The 18653-nt window shown below is 49.7% G+C and overlaps 1 protein-coding gene across 1 annotated transcript in view; it reads left to right on the top strand.

Annotated features, from left to right (window-relative positions):
• The window catches only part of plppr5b (phospholipid phosphatase related 5b), a gene marked incomplete at both ends in the record, with an annotated part of 31034 nt that extends 12709 nt beyond the window's left edge, over nt 1-18325 (top strand). The window contains 5 exons of the mRNA XM_084474946.1: nt 5500-5632; nt 11662-11912; nt 12403-12579; nt 14794-14940; nt 18296-18325. Of these exons, the coding sequence (XP_084331072.1) occupies nt 5500-5632; nt 11662-11912; nt 12403-12579; nt 14794-14940; nt 18296-18325 (738 nt within the window). The remainder of the gene's footprint in view (nt 1-5499; nt 5633-11661; nt 11913-12402; nt 12580-14793; nt 14941-18295) is intronic.
• Nucleotides 18326-18653: the final 328 nt, after the last annotated feature.

Genomic DNA, 18653 nt, shown 5'->3' with positions numbered 1-18653 from the left:
CCACCTGAGAGAGGCCTGTTTACACAAGCCCCTCACTTCTCCATCAGTGGCAACACAGCAGGATTCCTGTCTGGTCATTTTTCTAATTGTATTCATCAAAACATGAGAAATACAATACAATACAAGTATGCACATTCTACGAACGCAGAAAGAATGCATCAGAACTGCATCGTAGCGTTCGAGTTCCAAGACTCAAGACTTCCGTATTTGTCCCAAGGGAAATTAGTCTCGGACATAAAGGCTGCCACATAAAAATATGTACAATAATAGTACAGAGACAGACATAAAGTGACAGACAGGCTCCCACAACAATCCCATTTACTGCCGTGTGGACCAGTTTGTTTATGAGAGATTTGAACTGAGCTTGTTGTTCCCAACTCCAGTTTGTCTTCAGCTTCCACACAATTTACTTTCCCTTCTCTGTTCATTTAGGACGTCTTCTGTCTTCCCCAGAACCTCTGTAATGGTGAAGTATTCTCATCTGTTGAGTGTAGTGGCTTCCTGATGGGAGTCATATCTGTAATGGCCCCCAGTTCAATAAGGCCCCCAGTTTGATGTGGCCCCCAGCTCAATATGGACCCCAGTTAGATATATTGCCCCCAGTTCGATGTGGCCCCTAGTTCGATGTGGCCCCCAGTTCGATGTGGCCCCCAGTTCAATGTGGCCCCCAGTTAGATATGGCCCCCAGTTAGATATGGCCCCCAGTTCCCAGTTCCCCCAGCGAAGTTGGCCATTGCTGATTCGACACGCCCACTAGGAAGGCACCCATCAGCCCCAGCCCCCAGTGGTCTGCCCATTGGCCAATCCCGGCCTGTCTCTGTGTTCGGTGGCGTTTCCTTGTGTTTGTTGGGCAGGGTGCGCCTCAGTACACTTTCTCGCACTAGCTACAATCTCCTGGCTCCAAAAGCCTCAATGGTTCAGTAGAGGATTGGGACTGCCATACTCGTTTATGTCTTAAATAATTGCCAATCACGCATTATCTGATAATCCAGACTTTGAGAGCGTCTGCTGTGAATAGAGAGTGAGCGGCAGTGATTATGAGCCTTATGCTGGGAGTCAGTCTGTTATCCCTCTGTTTTAACCTGACCCCAGAGATCGTCTGACCGCGAGCCGTCCAGCTAACGTTGGTGGGATTACATGAGGAGCTTTGTGGCGCTAAGCTGATCACTGGGGCTATTACTGAATGAGGAGAACATGGCCTGCCTGGACTGGGAGCTAATGGGGTGGGACCAACATGGGTTTTAATAGATACTGTGTTGACTGAGGCTGGTGATATGACACTCTGTGCCAATATCTAATCCTGTTAGATTCAAAACCATTTAGGCAAAATAAAAAATGAAGGCTTTATTTGATGATGTGTTTTTATGTAAAGGTGCAGTGTGGAGGGCTGCACTGCTTCACTGCACTGTTTCACTGCGCTGCTACTGCTGCACTTTGTATGCTGCTCTGCTGCCTCGTTCACTTCATAAGACCTGTGACGAGAACCACAGAAGGGAGTTCTACAACAGGGTTGTGGTGCAGGCTTTGTTAGCCCAGCCAATTAGTTTAATTCATGACCCAGATTAAAGGGTAGCAAGGCCCCAGGTGATCTACTCCTCCACTGAGGAGGCTGCTCTCCATCATAGGTTAAGGCTCTCTCTCCTCCCCTGCATCTCTCTCTCTCTGTCTGCCTGTTCTCTCTCTCTCTCTCGCTCTGTCTCTATCTCTGTCTCTGTCACTGTCTCTCTCTGTCTCTCTCTGTCTCTGTCTCTGTCCCTGTCTTTCTCTGTATTTCTCTGTCTCTGTCTCTGTCTCTGTCTCTGTCTCTCTCTCTCTCTCTCTCTCTCTCTGTACTCTCTGTACTCTCTGTCTCTGTATGTACTCTCTCTCTCTGTGTTTTTCACTTCTCACCAGTCACATCACATTACTGGCCATGGATAAACCTGTGTGTTGAGAGACTTGTCGCCACACACACTCACACACGGACAAACGCACACATACGCACACACACACACACACACACACACACACACACACACACACACACGATGAAGATACAAACACACGCAAACACAGACACACACACACACACACATGTGAATGTGTGTGGGCTCTGCTCACACACACCAAGGTCTCCCGTAGTTGAGCATCTCCAGATGTGCTGACAGAGCAGGGTGCCTGGGTGCTTATCCACGTGGAAGCAGTGGACAAGGTCGCTGGGAGGTCAAAGCTGGTGGGTGGTGAGGGAGGGGAAGATCTCAGGCCCTGCCCTGAGACCCCCACTGGCCCCCCCCCACTCAGTCACTTGGGTTCTCTGAGGGGGAGGAAACCCTTTCAAAGGTTCACCGTTTAGTTCAGTGTGTTCTAAACTTGTTCAATAATGAGACCCTGTTCATATCAGAAATGTTTGGAAACGTTCCATCACCAAACTGACTCCCTCCAACGGTCCTCATTAGCCAGCTGAAACCGGGCGGAGTCGTTCTGTAAGCAGGAGAACACAGCAGTACCACCTCCTGCAGGAGCAGAACACAAGGAGGCTTCTCCGCCCCGGATGAATAAATGATCCTCTAAAGGGGTGATTTAATTCTTAAACACCTGTCAGGCCTTTCCTCTGACCTAGACCAGTGGTCAGTGATGTTGTTGAGTAGAGGCAGTCTGGTTGACTCTTGTCGATTCAGCTCCTAAAGTCTGTCAGGGCGTTCCTGTTTCCATTGGCAACTGCAACTTAGCTTCTATTCTGGTCTTCACACCTGAACACGTTCTGTTGGGGGTGTGAAATGTGGTCCACATCACACCTTGTGACTTTTACAGGTGAAATATAACTTCACCTGTCTCATCTATTCATATATCTATGATCTGGATCCTTCTATTGATCTGTGATCGATAGAAGATCCGTTGACCCATCTGTCTTTCTATGTGGGAAATGAATCAACCTTTCTACCTATGATAGGGGTATAATTTATCTATCTCTATCTGACTCACTCAGTCACTCAATTTAATCTAGTATAGCACCAGCCTCAGCCAACACAGTATCGTATTAAAAACCTATGCTGATCTATCTGTGTCTATGTGTCTGTGTGTCTATGTGTCTGTGTGTCTATGTGTCTGTGTGTCTGTGTGTGTGTCTGTCTGTCTGTCTGTGTGTCTGTTTTGATGGAGCCTGTGTTTATAACATAACTACATCAAGGCCCCTGAACCATCTGGTCCAGGTTCCTCAACGTTGCAGGAGGTTTTATTTTCTGCATCATGTTAAGGTTGGGCGTGCTCTGAGTTCTGTGTGTTCTTCACCATGTGGACCTGTATCTCCTAACCTCATTCCCACCCATCATGTTGGACTGAGGCCTGACTCTCATCCAGTCGGCCCCAAACATACCAAGTTCTCCCTAAGGAGTCCACATCCTCTGCTGAGACTCGCTTTTCCACTTCACTGCCTTGTGAAATTGGACCGGTGATTTCCTGTTTCACCTTGGGCATCTTTCAGTCCTCGCCGGGGTGTGACGGGTCATCACATATTTAGAGGCTGCCTCTCAGACACGGGGATGAGCCTCGCTGTGTAAGATGTCCAGCATTGAAATTCTGTCGTTGTCATTGGAACAATATGGCTGCTGTGCTGGAAAACAGATGGCAACACCAACAACTGATGACATAAGTTTTGGACTGTGAGGATGGTCTGTCTGTCTGTCTGTCTGTCTGTCTGTCTGTCTGTCTGTCTGTCTGTCTGCCTGTCTGTCTGTCTGTCTGTCTGTCTGTTCTGTTTGAAGCTCAGTTTTCATCTCTACCAATGTGGTTTATTACTGCTTATACCATGGTCTGGGGGAATACTTGGTGCTTAGCAACCGAGTACGCTGGGGTTGATAAGTTACCGGACTACTTGTGGAGTGATATGAGAGACGTGAAAAAAATCCACTTTCCCTGACAGCGGTCATTATATGCTTAGCAACGGTCATTATTGACAGATAATTCACCACCGGAAGTCGGGAAGGCCCATGCAAGTGAACGGAGCGTTCCACAGCATTGAGAAGAGCCGTCTAAAATGAGTAACCATACTCATACTAATTACTGATACTTATGTATCACATCAGAGATCATCTCACATCCCTCCACTGTTGAACTCGCTGCTTCATGCCGTGGTCGACAGTAACGTTACACACATCTTTTGTTCGTGAAAATCTTGATATTGATTTGGGGACAATGACATGGCTGGTTAGCTAGCTAGTCTTGTTGTTAAACATACTGTCAAATGAAATGTACTGTTTGTCAACCGTACACAGTGTTATTGACTTTGAATCTTGCTAGCATAATGTTAGCTCTGTGGCTCATAGCTGAGCGTACAAGAATATCTCCCGTTGTCAAGTCGTATCTAAGGTCCTTCCTATTTACTGGAGGAGTGAACAACGTTTCCGTTGCATAAGAACCTTACGGGTGGGTAATGATTGTTCCATGTATCAGTCAAACCCTCAGGCGTTACCAGGGAACCTAAATTATAGCTTGTTAAAAACGTTATATTTTGATTGTAAAACGCATGAAAATATTAATTAATGGTCTTGAACTCTTTTCTTTGGCAAGTGACCATGGTATAAGCGGGATAATGCCCTTCAAGGTGTCCATAATCAGGAATTAATGGACTTTGCAGAGGCAACTCTCTATCTCTAAGGCCTCCGCGTCGTCCATTAATTTCTGATTATGGACACCTCGTCGGGCATTATCCCTTACTGATTCTCTTCTGAAGATAAGGAGTAAACATGCTGGTGTATAAGCAGTGAAATGTGTATTATCCCAAAGAGCAAGCCTTGAGAGATGCTAATGGCGCATTTCCACCGGAGGGTGCGGGTCGGTTCCGACTGCAATGGTGCGGCACGGGTCGCATTTCCACCACCAAAAGTGGGCGTGACCCGGACTGAGCCGTACTCTTCTCGCAGTACTCCTCCGTTGGGGTACTGAGACGCCTGAAAGGGTGCCGGCAAGTTTTTACACACGGCGTCCGTTGATTGGTCGACAGAATCGTCCCTTCTGTGCGACAAGGGGATAATAAAAAACAAACACATTAAATACCTCAAGGTATTTCTGGACAACGGCGAAAGCTTTGTTTATTGAAGAAAATGTCTAGCAAAAGTTTTCCGTCCTTCTTGGACGTCCTACATTGTTGCTCTTTGTTCATTGTGCGCGTTCTTCTTTTTCCTTGTATTTATTAACACTGTGTCGGGCTGCTATGAGATCACGATGCTTACGTAGCTGCCGTGGCTATCGCCATCCGGCTTAAACCCCACCCTACCATAAGGGTACTGTCTGCAGTGGAAACGCGAGCCGTAACTGAGCTGGGCTATACCGCACCCTCACTACTGGGCTGAGGCGTGCTGGGTCTGAAGCGTACCCGCCAGTGGAAATGCGCCATAAGACATTAAGAATACTTTGTTGAACTAACGGTAGGGTTGTCTCTCTCTCTCTCTCTCTCTCCCCCCTCTCTCTCCTTCCCCCCCCCCCCCCCTCTCTCTCTCTCTCTCTCTCTCTCTCTCTCTCTAGATCCTGGTAACAGAGACGGTCCTCTTCCTGGTCCAGTACACGTCTAAAGAGTTCGACCAGCTGGAGACGACAGTTGCCACGGGAGACTGCTGCTACCTCAACCCGCTGGTCCGGCGCACCTTCCGCTTCTTGGGTGAGCTCCGTCCACCGCGTTACCATGACGATTGGTCCACATGTTGTCACCGCGTGTAACCATGACGATTGGTCCACATGTTATACACACTATATATAATTGGCTCATTCATTAATTCCTTCACTCTCAAGCTGGTGTGTGGTGAGCGTTCTGGCGCCGATTGGCTGCCGTGCATCACCCAAGTGGGTGCTACACATTGGTGGTGGTTAGTGAGGTCCCCCCTTCACTGTAAAGCCCTTTGAGTGTCTAGAAAAGCGCTATATAAATTCAATTAATTATTATTATGTTGTCACCGCGTGTAACCATGACGATTGGTCCACATGTTGTCACCGCGTGTAACCATGACGATTGGTCCACATGTTGTCACCGTGTGTAACCATGACGATGGGACAAACACGTATTGCTGCCTAGATTATTGCTGAGATATCAATTAGATAGATTTAATTCATGCAGACACAAGCATTCGGAAATTCTGTATTTTCCACATGCACCACACACAAACACACACCGTACACACACACTTTACACACACACACACACACACGCACATGCACACACACACACACACACACACACACACACACACACCGTACACACACACACAAACCATAAGTACACACACACTCCTGTGGGGGACCATAGCGATGATGACAGCAGTACGATATTACTCCAGTCACAGTTAAGTGGGGGGATGAGATAAGGCCATGAGAGCAGGATTAGGGACCTTCTCCCTGGGGGAGGGAGGGAGGGGGGAGGAGCATGTCCCTCCCTGCTGTGGCCCAGTGTTAACACAGCTAACCGGGGGGGGGGGGGGGGGTCTACCTTGTGATTGCTCCCTCACCCTCCTGGCGAGCTCATTTGGAGTTGGATTAACGCCGTGCTGTCGTAGCATTAATCCTCATAACGGGATGGAGCCTGTGGTGACCAGAGCCATGAGCCAGCCTGAGACCCTCAGTCGGCCTCAGCTCTGTGGTGATCAGAGCTATGAGCCAGCCTGAGACCCTCAGTCCCTGTGTAGAGCTGTAGAGAGCTGTCCCTGTATGGAGCTGTATAGAGCTGTATAGAGCTGTCCCTGTATAGAGCTGTATAGAGCTGTATAGAGCTGTCCCTGTATGGAGATGTATAGAGCTGTATAGAGCTGTCCCTGTATAGAGCTGTATAGAGCTGTATAGAGCTGTCCCTGTGTAGAGCTGTATAGAGCTGTCCCTGTATAGAGCTGTATAGAGCTGTATAGAGCTGTCCCTGTGTAGAGCTGTATAGAGCTGTCCCTGTATGGAGATGTATAGAGCTGTATAGAGCTGTATAGAGCTGTCCCTGTATAGAGCTGTATAGAGCTGTATAGAGCTGTCCCTGTGTAGAGCTGTATAGAGCTGTCCCTGTATAGAGCTGTATAGAGCTGTATAGAGCTGTCCCTGTATGGAGCTGTAGAGAGCTGTCCCTGTATAGAGCTGTATAGAGCTGTATAGAGCTGTCCCTGTATGGAGCTGTAGAGAGCTGTCCCTGTATAGAGCTGTATAGAGATGTATAGAGCTGTCCCTGTGTGGAGCTGTATAGAGCTGTCCCTGTATAGAGCTGTATAGAGATGTATAGAGCTGTCCCTGTGTGGAGCTGTATAGAGCTGTCCCTGTATAGAGCTGTATAGAGCTGTATAGAGCTGTCCCTCTACAGGGCCCTCTGACCCGTGGGTCACCATGAGATGGGTTCAGGGTTCACACTTTGACAATATAAAGAGTACATGTAGTGATTTAAACTATTGTGTACACTGACATAATTGTGGCTTTTTAGCATTTATATCATATGAGATGTGTTTGTATAAGAGAACACTTGACAATAAGGGAACAGTAATTAACCGTCAATAAACATTAGTTAGTGCATAGAGCATAGACTAACAACTAACTAAAGATGACAGGGTGAGTGTGAACGTAAACCTGTGGTTGTCTGGAGGCGTCGCCGCACCGTGACTCACGGCTCCGCTGGACGGAAGAGCAGAACGACCCACTCCTTCTCCGCCTCTCCTCCCCTCCTCCTCCGTCTCTCCTCCCCTCCTCCTCCGCCTCTCCTCCCCTCCTCCTCCCATCTCTCCTCCCCTCCTCCTCCCATCTCTCCTCCCCTCCTCCTCCGCCTCTCCTCCACTCCTCCTCCACCTCTCCTCCCCTCCTCCTCCGCCTCTCCTCCCCTCCTCCTCCGCCTCTCCTCCCCTCCTCCTCCCATCTCTCCTCCCCTCCTCCTCCCATCTCTCCTCCCCTCCTCCTCCCATCTCTCCTCCCCTCCTCCTCCGCCTCTCCTCCACTCCTCCTCCACCTCTCCTCCCCTCCTCCTCTGTCTCTCCTCCCCTCCTCCTCCATTCCTCCTCTGTGCGTCTCTTCACACTTTGTTCTGTCCTGTCTCCTAACCCCCCCACTGCCATCGCCTCCCCCCCTCGCCTCTCCCTGCGATGTGGACCCCCGACTTTTAGCATCTTGCTTATTCAAGCACAGCACTGCTGTGAGCGAGGTGCAAAGATGAGAGAGAGAGACAGAGAGAGAGAGAGCGCGAGAGAGAGACTGTTTACTCACCAAAGTTTAGTGCTAGCACTCCTCTCATCTCTTAAGGCTTGCTCTTTGGAATAATACATATTTTATGTCTTATACACCAACATTTATGTTCATTCATTTTGCAGCTTTGACAAGATAATAAGTTTGTACATTAATAATTGAAATAACTCCGCCCTGCAGGTCCATGTTTCTGCGGGCTGTGTGGAGCTGCTTTAACGGTGGGCCACTGGGAGTCCTAGCGCTACTTAACACTGAGTGTTCTGCTGTTCTGAGCATTTGGGTCGCGCTGCCAGTAGAGCCACTCATTATTCACACTCGGTTTATAAGAAAACCTGTGAAGTGATACGCTGAAGGAGATGTAAAGCGCTGAAGGAGGAGAAAGTGCTGCTCGCGGCCAGTTAGTACTAGTGGTAATTGTGTACTGATGTACACCTGATGTAGTCAGTAGTCATAGTAACTGTGTCCACCTGTGTGTGTGTGTGTGTGTGTGTGTGTGTGTGTGTGTGTGTGTGAAGCTATGATAACATTACACCCCTTTGCGTCTGGCTGGAGATCAAAGACAAGCTGTATCATTTTCTTGTGAATTATTTAGAATTATTCTATATATTATATTATATGTTGTATGTCCTGGCACTTAATGTATGCACTTATTGTTTGTTGTACATCCTGCCACTTAAAAATACTACTTAGTATTGTGTAGCATCTAATCCTTGCTATCTTTGTTGTATACGGGGAATGGGTTAACCTAGCGATTGTTAGTGCTTGGCACTTAGTTGTTCGTTCACTGTTCTATGAACATCCTTTCTGTACCGACAACAATATATTGTTTATTTTTCTTCTGACAAATGTACTTATTCTAAGTCGCTTTGGATTTAAGTGTCCTCAATGTAAATGTAAATGTGCACAAAATGTTTCAGGTGCTTCAAACTGTTCTTGACATCCATCACCAAGTGGAGGTGAATTTACTAATATTAAGCTTTGCAAACAGAAACCAGAAAACCGAATATATGATCAACACAACATAACATAACATATAGCAATCCTACCCCATCCTAAACGACCATGGTCAGGCTCCATCTACTGGTCACACACACACACACACACACCCACACACACACCCACACACACACACACACACACACACACACACACACACCCACTACATAACGCTGTCGATTGAACTGTCGGCTGCGTGCTCATCCTCCTAACAGGATGTCACGTCACATGCACCACCGCAGCACGCAGCGCGACCGTGTTGTGGAGGCGCTCCTCGGTGTGAGAAGAGACTGTCCTCTCAGAGCATTTCTCAAACACAGAACGTCACGGGGAACAGGCTAACGCTGTTAGTCTGCCTGGGATTCACACTGAACTTATAAAGAACCAGAATAACCCGCAGATCTCTGTGGTCGGCCTGCACTCATGAGCGGGCCGTGTTGGTCCCTGAATGGTCTTCAGTCATGTGCTCCACCAGTGAGTCACAGTCTGCTAGTTTAATGCGGGTGGTGTTGTGTGGGGTGATGCGGTTTCTTCTGTCCTCTTAGTCATCGCTTCCACCTGGGTTTCTATATCCTGTTTTGTTGCTGAAGTTCTTATTCAGCGAGTTATGAGTTATGTGTAAGGTTGTGAGTACACTGACCGAGTCAGCTCAGAGCTTAAAGGCCTCGGCCTGTCTGAGGTGGTCTGCGTTCCATTCTGCTACAACATGCAGGCCGGTTATATTGGCCCCAGTGTTAGCTATCTGCTCCTCTCAATAGTTTTACTGACCACAGGTTATAACTAACCATCCTGTATCCACATGTTATAACTAACCTTCCTTTAACACAGGTTATAACTAACCTTCCTTTAACACAGGTTATAACTAACCATCCTGTGACTCAAAGTCTTGTGTGTTTAAATGTCTTCCTGGTGATTCACAGGAAAACAAAGAACAGCGACAAGTGACATTTCATACAATACCTTGTGACAGAGTGAAGTCACAAACAAGCCAGTGCTGGCTTGAAGCCCTAAAAGTAGCAGAGCAACACCATGTTGACAGTTATTTCTAAAGTATCTGTCGTTGCCCCCACCCCCCCCACCCCCAGTAACAGGCTCCTGAGTGATGGGTGGGCAGGAGGAGGCCAGCCCAGCGTCTTTATGTACGACAATAACGGAAGGAACACCTGGCCACTGACAGCGTGATAGAAACTAGTCGCAGCTGAAGCAATCATCTTTTTGTGTTTATCCCTCATTAAGACACCCCCCTTCATCACAGAGACATGGGGGCTCTCATCTCTATGAGCTGAGGAGCAGTTGACACCTCCGGTTCTCCTGCCCACGGCTCGGTCCTTTAAACCCACGTGGACGATTGCCGTGGGCAATGGCTGCAGGATTGTTGAAGCAGCAAGCGGCCTGTGTTGCTGTAGACTGAAGTCTGGACGTAGCTGGACGGTATCGATTCAGATATAGAACTCCAGTGGGTGGAGTCCTTTGTGGTGGGACCTGGCTCTTTAGAGAGGCTCTGAGTGCAGCGTGTCTGTCTACTGCTTAGAAAGAGAGTGTATGTTGAAAGCTAAACCGAGTCGTCGATTAGCCCCAGATGCTGATGGAGGCAGTGACATCTTCACCAGGTGCTGCAGAACGCTCTGCCGTTGGTGCCTAACAAAGCGAGACCAAAAAGGGTCACGGCAGGAAATTACTTCAAGATAATGTGTCAGAAAGCATTTGATTCCCTCCTCCCCCAGTGACTATACATTATGAACCTTATATAATATGGTAAGCATGCTGATGGAGGCGTGGCACACAGGAAGAGACATTGTCTTGCTCGCTCACATGCTTAATTACTATACTAATACTATACTAAGTGTGTGCTTTTGTGTTGGATTCACATCGCCGTATACACACTGTAGAGGTCACAACTGCGTGATTCGTTGTTATTTGTTGGTCATATAATTAAAGTGCAGCCCACCAGTGTTGACTTGGGACTGGGAGAGAGCACCTCTCAGAGCAGCTATTGAGGGGCTTGGCGCGCTGCAGGAAGGTTCAACACATGAGTGGGAGGCATCAGCTGCAAGACACAAGGACAGAACAGGAAACCTCCTCACTGGACTGAGCAGTTGCAGCTGTTGAACAGCAAGATGATTAGCATGATTCATGAGATTCAATTGGTGGGATTTACATTTACTCTTAGGGCATTTAGCGGACGCTTTTATCCGAAGGGACTTGCAATGGTTCATACACACATTCACACACCGACAACGGAGTCGACCATGCAGGGCGAGTTATTGGGTTGAGGTGTCTTGCTCTGGTTTGGGGGCCAGCAGCACAGGGTACATGAAGCATGAATCCGTTCCCACAAACCATGAGGAGGTTCATGAAGACCGTCCTCCATGTCTGGGTGAGTGTGATTGGAGGTCGTGACCTGGACTGTAAATCCAGTTGTGACGGCCTGACAATGAAGGAAGCGTGGTGGCCCAGGTGGCCAGGCTAATATTAGATTTGTTCACACATTCTCCACAGGGGTGTACACCTTCGGCCTGTTCACCGTCGACATCTTCGTGAACGCGGGTCAGGTGGTGACGGGGAACCTGGCGCCCTACTTCCTGACGGTGTGCAAGCCCAACTTCACAGCGCTGGGCTGCCAGCAGGCGCTGCGCTACATCAGCCACCAGGAGGCGTGCACCGGGGACCAGGGGGACATCCTGCGCGCCCGCAAGACCTTCCCCTCCAAGGAGGCGGCGCTCAGCGTCTACGGCGCCCTCTACCTGGCCGTGAGTCGGCGGGCCCTCCCCCGGACACGCACACCCGCGTGACGCACACCACCACACACGCCACCGCACACACACTACCACACGCACCCTGCATGACACACGCCACCACACACGCCTGCATGACACACACCCGCGTGACACACGCCACCACACACACCACCACACACACTACCACACACACCCTGCATGTCACACGCCACCACACACACCTGCATGTCACACGCCATGACACACACCCGCGTGACACACGCCACCACACACACCCGCGTGACACACGCCACCACACACACCCGCATGTCACACACCACCACATACACCACCGCACACACTACCACATACACCCTGCATGACACACACCACCACACACGCGCACACACACACACACACACACACCCCTTGACCCCATGTGTCAAGGCACGCAGCGCCCCACCCCCACTAGCTCCTGGCCCCTGTGGACGAGGAGTGCTCAGCCTGAGTCCCTCTGTTCCAGATGTACGTGACCTGCACGGTGCGGGCCAAGGGGACGCGGCTGGCCAAGCCCGTGGTGTCGCTGACCCTGGTCTGCCTCGCCTTCCTCACGGGCCTCAACCGGGTGGCCGAGTACCGCAACCACTGGGCCGACGTCATCGCTGGCTTCGTCATCGGGGGAGCCATCGCCACCTTCCTGGTGAGACCCTCAGAGAGACAAGGAGACACGAGAGGGACAGGAGGGGGAGGGACCCTGACAGAGACAGAAAGTAGAGACAAAAGGGAGAGAGAGCAGGTTAAAGAGACAGAGACACACGGCCCGACGGACCCCTGGGGGGCGTCAGGTGGTAGAGAGGGTGGATCCCCCCCCCTTGCCCCTTGAGCATCTACCGAGACAAGGTATTCAAGGTATTCATTAAGTCAATACACACACACAACCAGACACGCACAACCAGAAACACACAACTAGACACGCACGCACGCACGCATGCACGCACACACGCACACAAACACAAGCCTTTTCTCGAGCAGCTGTTCCCATCCCTCACATTAAACTCCCCCTCTCGCTCTCTCTCTCTCACCCCCTCTTGCTCTCTCTCACCCCCTCTCGCTCTCTTTCTCTCACTCCCCTCACTCCTAGTATCTTATATTAGCATATTTTATGAATATGAATGAATTGTGGGCCTATGGGCCTATCCACTAGCTGGGCGGTGTGAGACAGGGGCGTGCAGCCCTGTTAGTCGGTGTAGCTGAAGCCTACCGCCGCTGATTACAGGACAAATGTGCTGTGTCTCAGCAGCCTCTGATCAGACGGCCAGGAGGAGGGGGCCTGTTGTAGCTGGAGGCTGTGAGGCTGGAGGCTGTGAGGCTGGAGGCTGGAAGTCTGTCGCTGGGCTGAGAATGATGGGCAGCTGCTCCCAGTGGAACTCATACATCCTTAACAGAATAACAGCCATCAGGAGAACCAGTGACAGAAGGAGAACCAGTGACAGCACTGCAGGCTCACCCTGGCCTGGTGTACCACAGTGGTGGGCAGTGGTCTCCTCCCAGTTACAGCAGGAGGTGGCTGTGTTGTGTGGGCGGAGCTGGGGGCTGCGTGGGCGGAGCTGGGGGCTGTGTGGGCGGAGCTAGGGGTGGGGCAGGGGGCTGTGTGGGTGGAGCAGGGGGCGGGGCAGGGGGCTGTGTGGGCAATATATCAGACCACCAGAGACCAACCACACACAATGTATCAGACCACCAGAGACCAACCACACACAATGTATCAGACCACCAGAGACCAACCACACACAAACCACACAACCCTCTTTTAGAGCAGAAGACATGGCTTGCGTCCTCAGTAGATTACAGGTCTTTATGCTGTTCTGTCAAAGTGTGGTTTGAAGTCTCTTTGTGTGTTTCTTTTGCGTGGTTCCCCTTGTTTAGTCTGTGTTTTAGTGTTTGTTTGATGTAACTGGGTCTGTGTGCACATATTCGTGAGGCAGCGTGCTTTTTGGTAGATATATGAAATCATACTCTGTGTCTTCTGTTTATTGATGCCGGATGAAAAGCAATCCGAAGGTAAAAGGCAATAAAGTAATGCTCTACGCAGAGATAAAGGGCAGGTATGAACAATTAGCTGGATGGTATTGAGGGCAGCCTGCTTCTCACCAAGCTCCATCGACTGAGTGAGAGAGGAAAGCCTGAAATGAATGTTTATTCATTGCTTTGAGGCGCAAGTTTGCCCTCATCTCAATGGGCTTCATTTTCTAAGAATGAAGATCTTCTTAAGTGCTTCCCTGTGCAGAACACGGTAGGTTCCACCAAGGCAATGGCCAGGGGCTCGTACGGGCTAACTGCATGGCTCTCTGCTCCGTGGGCTGCTGGTGGACGGCCGTGACGAGGGTGCTAGCGTTAGCTGCACATCCACATTTCTGAAGAGGGCAAATTGTTACTGCTTAGGGCCATGTATCTACATACTCTCTCTTTAATACCAACACACAGGGCCATGTATCTACACACTCTCTCTTTAATACCAACACACAGGGCCATGTATCTACATACTCTCTCTTTAATATCCATGTATCTACATACTCTCTCTTTAATACCAACACACAGGGCCATGTATCTACACACTCTCTCTTTAATACCAACACACAGGGCCATGTATCTACATACTCTCACTTTAATATCCATGTATCTACATACTCTCTGAAAGGCATTGAACTTTGCAGCCTGACTCTTAGTTTGCAGTAGGAGGGGTAAGAAACTGACAGCAGCATCACATGTAGGGCCCTCCAGACAAGACAGCTCACATGGACACACACACACACACACACACACACACACACACACACACATCCAACTACAAACAGACAGACACTGTGCACCTCCACAGTCCATAATGGCTGCCTTAACCCCCCCACCCCCCCCCCAGGTGGTGTGTGTGGTGCACAACTTCAAAGGCAAGCTGCTGCTTGGTGAGGAGCCCCCCCCCTCCCCATCCCAGGACCCCCTGCCTGGCGGGCCGGTCCTCAACATGGGCCGCGTCGACGCCTCCCTGGAGAAGTACATCGCCTCGCAGGTGAGACACACTCACACACACACACACACACACACACACACACACACACACTCACACTCACACACACTCACTCACTCACTCACTCACAGACACACACTCACTCACACACACACACACACACACACACACACACACTCACACACACTCACTCACTCACTCACTCACTCACTCACAGACACACACACACACACACACACACACACTCACAGACACACACACACTCACACACACTCACACACACACTCACTCACTCACTCACTCACTCACTCACTCACTCACAGACACACACTCACTCACACACACACACACACACACACACACACACTCACACACACTCACTCACTCACTCACTCACTCACTCACAGACACACACTCACACACACACACACACACACACTCACAGACACACACACACACACACACTCACACACACACACACACACACACACACACACACACACACACACACACACACACACATACAGTCACAGAGACACACACGCACACACACACACACACACACACACACTCACACACACACACACACACACACACACACAGACACACACACACACACACTCACAGAGACGCACACACATATGCACGGACACACACACACAAGCACAATGACATCATCGATGTCAGATGATCCAATACAGCGGTGTGTCCAACGGACACATGATGTGTTGACGCCTGCTGTTGCCAAGTAACCAAAAGCGACTGTCACCCTATGAGCTCTGTTTAGCATCACACAAGGTGATGTGGTGCTAGATGGAGCCCCCTCACCTCTAGTGGGGCCTTCTACTGGGCCTGCTGGGCCTACTGGGCCTACAGGACCTACTGGCTGCACTGGATCTATGGAGCTTCACTCATCACATGATACAGAAGAGATCCAGAGATACCTGCAAAGAAGAAATGTGTTCAAAATATGAAATTAAAACATTAGACATCTGTAGGGCTCCCTGCAGAACACACACACACACACACACACACACACACACACACTTACAAACTCATGCACACTCTCACACACACTCATGCAGACACACACATGCATGCAGACACACACACACACACACACACACACACACACACACACACACACACACACACACACACACACGTGCGTACGCACACCCACATCCCTGCTGCTTCCAGGAGACGGATGATGAGGAGGAGGAGTGCCGGTCCCTCAGAGGCAGCGTTCTGGCACTTGGTCGCTGGCTGCGTGACGGCCTGGTCCGCCTCTATCAGCTCCTGCCAAACAAAAGGCAAAGCAACGTATGCACGGGTGTGACACCTTCAGGCGCCAAAACTAGACCCCCACCACTTCCCTCTCTCTCTCGCTCTCTTTCGCTCTCTCTCTCTCTCTCGCTCTCTCTCTCTCTCTCTCGCTCGCTCTCTCTCTCTCTCTCTCTCTCTCTCTCTCTCTCTCTGTCTCTCCAGCCATCTGCTATGTGGTTGCCACCTACGCTCTCCCCCATATTCTCCCTATTAACCCAGAAGAACTCACATGCTTGGGAAAGGCACCAAGGAAAGGAAAGGAGTGGGTCTCTAGAGCGTTTGGCGCGTGTGTTTGAAGTGCTTTATTTCTCTATTTACTTTCTCTTCGATTCTATACTCAACTGAACCGGTCCATGTATCAGGACCTGACCCTCATGGATCAGGACCTGAACGGGTCCACATGTATCAGGACCTTAAGCCTCCCAGCAGATCTTCTCCTGGTCTTTGGACCGTGAGTCCAGAGAGTTGCGTTTCTCAAGGCAATGAGAATGTAATGGTTTTGTTATAAAAAAAAAAGTCCTCTTCCTGAATTGCAATCAACCATTTGGAATTGGATGAGCAAATGAGCAGAACAGGGAGGTACGTGGCCTCGGTATCATTGTGCTTCTAGCTTCACAAAGACAGGACACAGAGTAGGGGAGGTTTGAATGCATCGTCAGATTAACTATATAATGTTCATAAGGATATGCAGGAGCTACAGTAAATGAATGAACTAATTCAGGTTACATTCCATGAACTCCAATTTCTCTATTATCTTAAGTGTTCTCATCATTGCTGTTCATTTAGATTCGTGGAGAATAGTATGTCCACTCTCTACCTTTTGATGACGGTCCAAAGCTTGTATTAAATGTACATAACAACCAACATCCAAACACACTCGACTCTGCCTTTTTACGTTAGTATTATCAATTTATCAATCAATTTATAATTATTGTGCAACTGCCTGACTGTTCCCAAAATGTTCCAGAATCAGTTAATTTGGACTGTTGATAAAGTTAACACCGATGTCCCCAACAAAACAACATCCACTGATGAGAAATGTTTCCCCGACGATGCTAATGGCTCCTAATGAGCTGTAATGTATCTGGTGTGACTCTGTTGAGAAGAGATGATAGTCCAACAGTCATCTAAACGGGTGTGGTGTGCTTTCAGATCTGGAACGCTGACAAGGGCTTTATGACAATGGAGGCTGACTTCCAAGGTACTGTAGCGGTCAGAGCTACAGCCGGACCCCCTGCCTGCCCCCTGCTGTCCCCGCCACACCGCCCCTTAAGGCCTGTGCATGCTAGCACATTAGCCACACAGCACTGGTGTTGTCACATGACCTCACCACAGGGCTGCCCTGTGCGTACATGTCACTCAAATCAAACACACACCTGCAATGCAAAGTAGATAGGATGTAGAGAGAGCCCTGAGCCTCATTTGGTACGATTTAAGATCCTCACACTTTGTCTCCAACATCACATTCTGAAGAGAGGTTCGGCTTGCCAGGCAGCATGGTGTAGTATGATGACTAAACACGGAATCTAACGGGGAGGGATTGGTTGAATATGTTGCCAGGTTTGTATGCGGTCGTTGTTCATTGGCCCTCGGGGCCAGGGGCCGTCTGCCAGACATGTTTCACCTCCTCCGCATGACGGGCTAAACATGGTCAACCCACCACGCTCCGAGCTCCTTCCTCTCTCTGCTTCTTCATCCTCTTCTTTAGTCGCAATCTTAAAGAGGCCCCACTTTCCTCTTTTATTCGGTAAACCCCCTCACAACGTATTCAAAGTCTGGAGAGGAGCTAAATTGTTAATTAACCAAAGCAACTCATTTCTTTTAATCCATCAAACATTTCATTCGCCCGTGAGCGATACATTTGTGTTGTGTGATGGGCTGTTTTGAGCCGTTTAAATGGCAGCATCGTCACGTTATGTGGCTGATTGTATTGCGTCGTTACTGAGTGTGTAATTGCGTGTGTGCTTAGGAGGGTGTATGCCGATAAAAGACTGCTGTTTCTCGATTGGTGCTGCATCCACTTCCTCCTATTCCTCCTCTCACTTTGTCTCTCGTCTTCTTCCTTCCACAGAACCACCTCGCCTTCGCTGAGGTCACATGACGTTGAGTCGGCTGTCCGGGAAACCCACTGGGCCTCCAGCCTGTTCACCGTCCAGTCCCGTTAGCGTTAGCTCACAGTGCAGCCCTTCACCATCCAGTCCCGTTAGCGTTAGCTCACAGTGCAGCCCTTCACCATCCAGTCCCGTTAGCGTTAGCTCATAGTGCAGACCCACTGTTCACCGTCCAGTCCCGTTAGCGTTAGCTCACAGTGCAGACCCACTGTTCACCGTCCAGTCCTGTTAGCGTTAGCTCACAGTGCAGACCCACTGTTCACCGTCCAGTCCCGTTAGCTCACAGTGCAGAGCCACTGTTCACCGTCCAGTCCCGTT

Source organism: Micromesistius poutassou, assembly GCF_964030765.1.
Source record: "Micromesistius poutassou genome assembly, chromosome: 11".
In the NCBI taxonomy this organism is placed as follows: domain Eukaryota; kingdom Metazoa; phylum Chordata; class Actinopteri; order Gadiformes; family Gadidae; genus Micromesistius; species Micromesistius poutassou.
The sequence above is the reverse complement of the archived record's forward strand: the minus strand, read 5'-3'. Positions and strand labels throughout refer to the sequence as shown.